Source organism: Physeter macrocephalus, chromosome 11 (assembly GCF_002837175.3).
Source record: "Physeter macrocephalus isolate SW-GA chromosome 11, ASM283717v5, whole genome shotgun sequence".
Classification (NCBI taxonomy): Eukaryota; Metazoa; Chordata; class Mammalia; order Artiodactyla; family Physeteridae; genus Physeter; species Physeter macrocephalus.
Genome location: NC_041224.1, coordinates 146,071,692 through 146,081,801, shown reverse-complemented (window position 1 = coordinate 146,081,801; position 10,110 = coordinate 146,071,692). Strand labels below are relative to the sequence as shown.

Below are 10,110 nucleotides of genomic sequence, written 5' to 3'. Positions count from 1 at the left end.
TGGCCTAGCTGGGTCTAGAACCATAGCAGCTTCGACTCCCTGCACACTTCCTTCTGTGGGGAATGACCAGCACAAGCCCCTCTGAGAAGTCTTTGGGACTGAGTCTTTGTCTGATAAGAGGTAGGGGCATCCTTTACCCACCTACTCGGTGACTCCTCTCTGTTATCCCAGCCACAACCAACTGCATCCTCATGACCCTGTGGAGGTGGGGTGTGGGGTATTAGAGGAGATGGTACAGTGCAGGGGCAAGGACAGATGTGCTCTCCAGGACAAGTACCATCACTCACTGAGAGACTTTTCAAGAGAAACACAGCTTCCCCTCTTCAGACTGGTGCAAGCTGAGGCACTGAAAGCCATTATTTTAGAAAACCACACACCATCCTCCTAACGGTCCCTTTGATTTTGTGCTTGTGGAAAGTAACAGCCAAAGAGAGAAATGTGAACAGTAACATGTATATTTCAGTTGTAGTCTGAGTAAAGGGGACATGCGCCCAACCTCTTCCTCATCCTTCAGCCCTCGGCAGACCCTGACCTCTCAATTGCACAATTCAGAGCTCGGCACTCAGGAGGCACTCAATAACTGTCTGTGCCAAGTGAAAACAATTTGCTGGGGCAAGTAGGAGTCAATCTTGCATCCCTCCCTGCCTTTTTTCCTCCCCGTCCAACCTTTGGGGCTCTGGTTTCCGGCAAGCAGTGAATTATTCATGTCTGCTCAGAGATATCACATTGGCCCTTCCTAGGTTGCCAACAGGGTGGAGCAGGGAGGTGGCTTTGTTCAGAGTCTGTAAATAGGAGGAGCGACCTTCTTGTTCAAACAGCACTTACAGGTAGGTGACTGTTTTTGCTAAGTCATCCTGGGGATGCTCAAAGCCCCATTGTGAGATCCTTCCTGGCTCCTCCTTCCTCCCCACCCCTTTAATAGACCCTTAAGTGGGCTCACACTGCTCTGCCACTCACTCTGCACTCCCACCATGGCTTACATCGCCAAGTCCTTCTACGACCTCAGTGCTATCAGCCTGGATGGGGACAAGGTAGATTTCAATACATTCCGAGGCAGGGCAGTGCTGATTGAGAACGTGGCCTCGCTCTGAGGCACAACCACCCGGGACTTCACCCAACTCAACGAGCTGCAATGCCGCTTTCCCAGGCGCCTGGTGGTTCTTGGCTTCCCTTGCAACCAATTTGGACATCAGGTGAGACGTCCCTGGTATTGTACCCAAGGAGTTGGGTTGCTGCAGCTCCAGTGGGCTAAAGAGGGGGAGGATGGCTATGTGTGTTGGAGTGTCTTGAATCATGGGGTATGTTTTGTTAATCTAGGTCTTTAGGTGCATGCGAGTACCAGGGGGAAGTCAGTATGATTCTGTCTGTGATAGAACACCAAACACATGGATTTTTATGGTTTCTTGTCTTCCCACTACTCTCCATGAGGGCTGGTACCAGGTCTGTTTTTCTCTCCATTGTGTCCTCAGTGCCTGGGTATAGAAGGCACTCATTAAATGTTTGTTGAATGAATGACTGGAGGAAATAGAAGATCAAGAATCAAACTAGGATTGAACTGACTCAGGAGAACTTCATTTTCACTAGATTTGATTCTGCTATCTAATAGCTCTGTGCCCCAAGAAGAGTCACTCAATTTTTCTGTTTTGGTTTCCTCTTCTATAAACTAGGGATAATACCACTTATCTGATAGGATTATTGTGAGGTTGTGGGGATAAGAGCTACAAAAGTAACTTGAAAAGTATAGAGTAATATGAAAATGCAAGCAACTTTACTATTTAGATTGAAAGGTTTTGTTTGTTTGTTTGTTTAAAATCAGCCAAGTGGAGAGTGAATTTGGGGGAAGGCAAAAGGGTTTGCAAAGTGTACGTGTCTCCTCTGGGCATCACACGTGCCTCTCTGTCCCTGATTAATGGGTCAGGTTGTTAATAGATCTTCAGCCCGCACACCTCAAGCTATCTTTTAGGGATTCTTATATTTTCACTTAGGATTTTAATAGCACAAGCAGGCAGAATGTCCTCCAGTTATAATCCCTTGGGTTCAATTCACAGTGGCATGAAGGCAAGGAAGAGATTATCAGAGATATAGGCAGGAAGGCTGAAATGTCATTGGCTGTGACAAACCTGAGCCCAAACCATGAGTGCTCTCACTGTTCCTTCCCTGCCTCAGTTCTGCTTCTAGGCTTGGCCAGGGCAAGAGAGACAAAGGGTAAAACCTCTTCAGAGGTGTCTCTCTGGCCCTAGAGATGCCTCCTTCCATCACTTCAGGCCAGCCAGTTGCTGGAGGGAATCTGTAACCTACCAGTAGCCAGCAGGCCTTTTGCATTAGGAGATAAGATGTCTAATAGCCATCAACTATGGGCTCAAGATGTCATGATGGCCTGGAACTGACTGTACTAATTGGTTCTAGTAGGTCAGAGGCAGGAACTTCTTCCCCTGAGGGAGATATATGACTCTTAGACTTGGCGGATGGGGGTGGAAAATAAGGGTTTCCATGGGTCTTTGCGGGATGTCAGGGGTGGGGAATGCTTAGTGGGGACAGGACAGTGCTGGCAGCGGGGAGGACAGACAGGCAACAGGTTGAGATCTAAAGCATCCTAGCTGAGTACAGCAAGTGAGCGTGAGGTGCAGGAAACTAAGTGAAAGGAACGATAATTACACATTCACAACTTTTGGTCCTTAAGCACTTATTTCCTTAACTTCCCCTTCCCCTGGCCTATTCCAGAACACTAAACCTTCAATCCTATTTAATTCATGCCTGTTGGTCACAAAGTAATTCCGTTTACAGTACGTTCATTGTTGTCTCTAACCTACTTTGCCTTTATGGCACCTGAAAACTAGTCTTCCTTGGATGGGGTTTTCCTTCATCAAAGCTTCCTCCTACTTGTACTTCAGATCTAGGACAAGATGAAAGGAAGAAGCTATAAATCCCATTCTTATAGACCTCAATTTCTCCTTTCGTTTGAGGAGCTGAGTAGGGCAGAGGCCAAGGCTTCAACACTCAGAGGTAATTAGAAGAAAGACAGGCAAGACCAGGGCAAAAGGAAAGGGAATGTGGTGGCAGGGGTGTGTGTGTGTGTGTGTGTGTGTGTGTGTGTGTGTGTGTGGGCATGTGTGTGTGGGTGCGTAAGTGGAAGGAGGGTTCTAGGCAATATGACCTGGGAATGTGGTGGCAGGGTGTGTGTGTGTGTGTGTGTGTGTGTGTGTGTGTGTGTGTAGGCATGCAGGGTGTGTGTGTGTGTGTGTAGGCGTGTGTGTGTGGGTGCGTAAGTGGAAGGAGGGTTCTAGGCAATATGACCTGGGAACGTGGTGGCAGGGTGTGTGTGTGTGTGTGTGTAGGCATGCAGGGTGTGTGTGTGTGTGTGTGTGTAGGCATGTATGTGTGGGTGCGTAAGTGGAAGGAGGGTTCTAGGCAATATGACCTGGGCCTCCTTTCCCTTCTACTGCCCAGAACTCAAGGTTCCTTTGTGTGTGTGTAGGCATGCAGGGTGTGTGTGTGTGTGTGTGTGTGTGTGTGTAGGCATGTATGTGTGGGTGCGTAAGTGGAAGGAGGGTTCTAGGCAATATGACCTGGGCCTCCTTTCCCTTCTACTGCCCAGAACTCAAGGTTCCTTGAAGCTTCAGACAGATACCCTAAGCATTGCTCAGGGTAGATCGGAAAGAGAAGTGACAGCTCAAAAGCGCTAAATCTTTCAGTACAAGAACAGCCAAGCTAGGGTCTGTGAGAACTTTCAGAAATGGCCTAGCAAACCATCAGACAATAGCTGTGAGAGGGAAAACTCTTGAGTCAAGAGTAGGGCAAAGCGAAGGAAGAAGGAAAGAGAAGGAATGGGGTGGGGGTGGGGAATACATAATAGAAAGAATGATCCTGGGGAGTACAGGAGGGTGACTTTGTAGATCCTTCATCTCTTGCGTTTCCCAAGCTCTTTGTCTCTTTCCTCCCCCAGGAGAACTGTCAGAATGAGGAGATCCTGAATAGCCTCAAGTACGTCCGCCCTGGGGGTGGATTCCAGCCCACCTTTACCCTTATCCAAAAGTGTGATGTGAATGGTCAGAATGAGCATCCTGTCTTCACCTACCTGAAGGATAAGCTCCCCTACCCTTACGACGACCCGTTTTCCCTCATAACCGATCCCAAGTTCATCATTTGGAGCCCTGTGCACCGCTCAGACGTGTCTTGGAACTTTGAGAAGTTCCTCATCGGGCCAGAGGGGGAGCCCTTCCGACGCTACAGCCGCACCTTCCCGACCATCAACATCGAGCCCGACATCAAGCGCCTCCTCAAAGTTGCCATATAAACACCAGCAGATCTCCTACTTCCTCCTGCCCCTGAGTGTCTTCCCTGAGCATTCAATGTGCCCTCAGGAGACTGTGCTGGGCCCAGGCTTTCCCTTCAGATCAGTTCCCTTCATTGAAGAGCCTTGCCTTTCTGGTCTGCCTGTTTCCTTTCCTTCCCCCCAAACTTCTGGTTGGTGATTCAACCTGGGGCTCCAAAGGTGGGCTCTGAGCCTTCACAGAATGATGGCACCTTCCTAAATCTGTATGGGAGGTGTCTGAGAAGTGTGAGGGTCCGAAGCCAGCCTGCTGGCTGAGTCCAATAAAGGGCGGGTGTGGAAACGGCCAGGCTCTCTGTGTCTCTTCCTTGACGGAGGTGGGAGGGATGGTATAAAACCGCAGGTGGGACTGAGGGGCTGGCAGCACACAAAGGCTGAGGAGAGGGAGGCTCCGATCGAGGGGACACTCCAATTACTGTCTGGAAAGCAGGCTCAGGTCAAGGTCTGGGTGGCAGGCGGAGTTTCAGGAAATGTGAATTGTATTATTACTTTATGGCTCTTCTTCAGAACTGGGGAAAGGAGGTGATAACGAGAAGAAAGGGGAAGAAAAGTGGAGGAAGCACGGAAGTTAGTTAGAGGATTCCAATCAGGAAGATGTCACTCTCACTGTGGGTACTGGTCTGACTAAATGTTACCTGCACCTTAAGAAGTTGAATTTGGTCCACTTTAATGACAGCAAGGGCGTGGAGGGTGTGGTTGCTGGGAACACAAAGAGCACTTTACCCATTTCCTGATCACCTTGTGGAGTAACGTTTGTTTCGGATCCTTTGTTAGATTGACTCTCCCTCCTTTTTAAAGTTCACATTTCACCCTTGTCTTTCTCACACCCACAAATTCACAAATGCAGGAACAAGACAGACAAGTTTAGGCATGAATGACTGGTTTCACTTCTTTTTCCATGAGGGTGGGGATGTGAGAGGGCCTCCCTTCAGACAGTCAGACTGTTTATAACCCGCCAACACCATAGCTGTTCTGTGAGAACAGAGTTCTGCCGAATGGCTTTGAAGGACGGTGCCCCAGATTCCTCACCTAGTACAGGCATACTCAAAAGCACCACCAAGACAAGGTCCTCTCATGCTCTAGAAAAGACACCAGCTGACAGGCCACTGCCCTCTCACTTTGTCCCACAAACCTCTTCCTGGAAACTTCTCATTTTGCCCTCTTTCTTTGATCACTAGATGGAATATTTTACTTCTCTTCATTGAAGCCCTGAAGGGACAGTTCTCCAAACTGGATACACAGCTTGAGAACCCCAATGCTGAGGGGAAAATGCTGAGGGATGTTCCCCGTAACTGTTTTCCAAGCTCTTGCATCATTTGAGAAGTAAATGTGGAATAGAGGTTAAGGGTCCCTACTGTCTGACCTTCTACTAAAGCTATGTCATCAATGGTGCTTTATTTCAAAACGGTAACCTGAGTGGTACAGTGGGAATCCCCTGGCATCCTTCTGCAGACTTTCTGCTAAATTAAGGCCATCGTTAATTTGACTCTTGAGAACTCAAGCCCTTCAAAATTCCTACTGTCAGAGCCAAGAGCTGGGGTATGGGTTTGTGGGCAGGACCAAGCATTGATTTTAGAGCAATAACTGCAGAGACAAACTGCTTCCCTGAAGAAATAAAATCAGAATTCATGTGGGATGCTAGCATGATTTGTTCATCATCTTTACAGTGCTACTGCCTGTTATGATGTCTAACAGCAGTGCCAGCTATCCTGGATGCTGGTATTATGGCACAGGCAACTTAGGGCCTGATATGCCAGAACAATGTGTTGGGTCTTCCCCATGAGGCTCAAGTTGAGAGAATTATTTAGAGACTCCCAAAGGAATGGGAATTACAGTATAAGTGATTCTGCAGAGAGAGTCAGAAAGGGCCTTAATGCTAGGAAGAGGGCTCCTCACTTGGTCAGGGAAATGCTGTTTGCTTCAGAAATGAGAAATTGTTTCCTTTTCTTTATTCCTCTTCTTGTTGGTCCCCTTTACATCCTCAGAAGTATCAGCTTATGGTCATAAACAGACATGGCAAAGCGTAATATAATCACCCACTTTCCTAGATAATCAAATTTCCCTAGGGGCACTCAGGAAGTAAGGAGCGGTCCCATAAACAAGTCTTCCCAGAGGTGCTGAGATAATGCTACTCGATTTAGAGGAGGGACAGAGGGAATCTTTCCTCTGAGGCTCTTCCAAAAAATACGGCTTTGGAATAAGTGATTTAGGGGCCAAGATACATAGACTGAAACTGATGATTATTTCTATGACTATGTTCCCACCGTTACATCTCCTTAGTTTAAGGAACACTGAGCCAAACCCTTATTGGTGATTTCAAATCTGGTGATTTCTTATAATCACCACCACAACCATCATTCAAATTACCATATACTATATTCCCACACTGCATTAAGTACTTTCTATATGCTAGGTTATTTAATCCTCATACTGACCCTGAGGAATTTTCATCTCTATTTAAAGAGAAGGTAACTGAGCAAGACACTTTTCAAGGACAAAGCGCTAGTGAGGGGCAGAGTTGAAAGTTAAATCCAGGTCAGTCTGACTCCAAAGCTTTTACTATTAACCACAACACAACAGTGCTTCCTTCTGTCTAAGAGTTTCTGCATTAAGACCGCTGACAGCTGCCTGTCCACAGCACTGTATGACCTAATGACACTTTCACTTACATTATATCATTTGATTTTAAAACTCCGTGAAGGAGGCATGATTATGTCTGTTTTTCCATCGAAGAAACCAAGGTACTGATAGAATGACTTGCCCAATGTCCCACCATGAGCAGGTGGCAAAGCTAATTTCAGACCCAGGTCTCTTGATTTCCTTTCTACCCAACCATAGCATATCTCACAATAGAGACTTGTACTACAGTCAAGAAACATACATTTTAAAACTAAGAGCCTCAAATTCAGTCAAGTAACTTAGCTTTGCTCAGGAAACAGAAGAATGAAACCAAAAGGATTCTTGTTACACTGAAATAAAGAACAGTGAATGTATACTTCTTACTGATGACTTACAAGTAACAAACCATAACTGGCTCTTCCTAGACTATATCATATGTCAATTAATTAGTACTGGGAGAACCCCAGATCATTTGAGGAAGACAGAGCTAGCTAAAACAACACAACAGCAAACAGGCTGAGCTTTGTTTGAGCCTAACCAGGTCGACCCCAGACCTGTACATCATGGAGCAGGTAGAGAAAGAATGAGGTGCTAGGACAAGTTCACATTCCCCACTACACCTACAGGTGATTTCTTCTTCTTCTTGTATCTCAGAAAGGGAAGCAAAGAAGACCAATGCCTTTGCCTGGTTCCCCTTTACTTAAACAGAGAAATATAGATGCAGTGGAACTGAGTTCAAGAGGTCTTTATTCTATTAGATCCATAAAAGAATTCTAGAAGATGATAAAGTATCGCAAAACACAGTACAATGCTGGTTTAATAATAATGAAATACGTGGATAGGATCTTATGTTTAAAATTTTTGTAATATATTGTCTAAAACAGATAATTACACATTCTGCAAGAGATGAGGTTATCAGGAGGGGCATATAAAATCATACTCTTGAGCTCCAAATGACTAAGTTAGAAGCATTAGCAAACTCCATGAAGGGACAATTCAGAAGCTATAATGGGCTTAGTGCTGCTATTTAAAGTAATGAAACATTTTCTCTGCTTTCTGGATTCATTTCACCAAACGATTTCCTCAGCAGGTCAGATATAGATTTGCAGAAAGTGGAAAGCATTTTCCAGGAATAAAACAACTGATCCTTAAGGAACAGCTGCCTTAACTTTTCTGAATAATAAATCTTGGTCTGACATGCCTAGATTCCTCAGAGTGCTGTCACTGATATCCTCAACCTCTTCCTAACCTTGCTAGACTCTGATACTTCACGTGTACTGAACACTATTACTGAGGGCATCACTGTACTAACTATGTAATCTGGACTAAGTTACTTCTTTGTGCCTCAGTTTCTCTGGCTCTAAAACTGGGATAACAATAGTACCTACCCTCATGGGTTTTTCGTTTTTTTTTTTTTTTTTGAGAACTAAATGAATTAATATATGCAAAGCAATTAACACAGGGCTCAGTACATGGTAAGCAGCCAATAAGTATCAGCCATTACCGTTGTCATTGTCTGCAAGATAGAGGTCATTTCATGGCTCATGGGCCCAGCCGCTCCGCGGCATGTGGGATCTTCCCGGACCGGGGCACGAACCCATGTCCCCTGCATCGGCAGGCGGACTCCCAACCACTGCGCCACCAGGGAAGCCCCATGGAATTGTTAATGAGGATTAAACAACTGCTTAAAAAGGCCTTGGCACATAGTAAGTACTCAATAAACCTTAGCTATTATCATTATTCCTGTTACAAAACAAAGCTTTTCCCTGATGTCAACAACTTTGCTCACTCAGTTCAGAATGTCTGGGATATGAATAGGAAAATATTCTGTTTTAATGCCTGACCCTTAAGTTTTGATTTCATAATGAGAAGAACTAACTGAAACCATCTCATTCTGTCTAGAACTTTATATGCCTTCCAAAGCATTTTATATTCATTATTCATTTGGATCTTCTAACAATACTGTGAAGGAAGTGTAACATCAATTTATACTAGTCCAATTTTATAGAAAGGGGACAATAAAGTCCAGAATGACACTTTGCTTAATGGTTATACTGCTACCAAATGGCAGAGGCCTAAATGCCAGGTTTCATGACACCCAAGCCAGAATTCTTTCAACTATGCAAGGTAAGATATTCTAAGATCCCTTTGGAGCAACTGAAACCATTCTATTTCTATTAACTAAAGTCCACACTTTATTCAGATTTCCCTAGTTTTATCAAATGTTCTTTTTCTGGTGCAGGATCTCATCCGGGATACCATATTACATTTAATAGTCATGCTCTTTTTTGGCTGTGAGAGTTCCTCAGACTTCCTTGTCTTTGATGACCTTGACAGTTTTGAGGAGTACTGGTCAGGTATTTTCCTTAATTGGGATTCCTCTCTCAACTGGGATTTGTCTGAAGTTTTTCTCATGATTAGACTGGGGTTACGGGTTTGGGGGAGGAAGACCACAAAGGCAAAGTGTCATTCTCATCACATCATATCAAGAGTAATGCTATCAACGTGGCTCATCATCAATGATGATAATCTTGATCACCAGGCTAGTGTTTGTCAGGTTTCTCAGTGAAGTAAAAGTTAAAGTCACTTTTCCCCCTTTGCATACTATACTCTTTGGAAGGAAGTCACTATGCAAACCCATACTTAAGGAGTGAGGAGTATCTACATACATTATTTGAAATTTTTCTGCATGGGGGATTTGTCTATTCTCTCCAATATATGTATTTATTTATTCAGTCATTCATTTATATCAGTATGGACTCATGAATATTTATAGTTTGGCTTATAATCCAATACTACTTTATTTTGTTGCTCAAACTGTTCCAACTTTGGTCTCTGGGAGCTCCTTCAGCTGGCTCTTCTGTCCCTTTGACATACTCCCAATCATTGTGATTTTTCGTTTCAGCACTTCGTTTTGTGGCTTAAGATGCTCCAAGCTCACCCTGTGTATTTACCGCCCTAGTCCTAGACTCAGTCATTTCCCCAAGGAGTCCTAAATCCTTTTATTGGAACCAAGATCTGGGCACTAGATGTGCTTTCCATCCTAGTTATTTTTCAGCCACATAGCTGCTAACAAAGATGCTTCATTCTGACTGCACTGATGTGCACTGGGAACTTTAGCAGAAGAGCTCAGCTTAGAGAACAGCAATCCCTTAAATTAC

At 44.8% G+C, this 10,110-nt stretch overlaps 1 protein-coding gene across 1 annotated transcript; it reads left to right on the top strand.

Moving 5' to 3' along the window:
• Positions 1-778: 778 nt before the first annotated feature.
• Positions 779-4,613, top strand: GPX2 (glutathione peroxidase 2). The gene is made up of 2 exons (XM_007122079.4): positions 779-1,193; positions 3,944-4,613. Exons 1-2 carry the CDS (start codon positions 972-974, stop codon positions 4,292-4,294), a joined length of 573 nt encoding a protein of 190 aa, XP_007122141.2. The 5' UTR covers positions 779-971; the 3' UTR covers positions 4,295-4,613.
• The last annotated feature ends 5,497 nt before the right edge of the window (positions 4,614-10,110 follow it).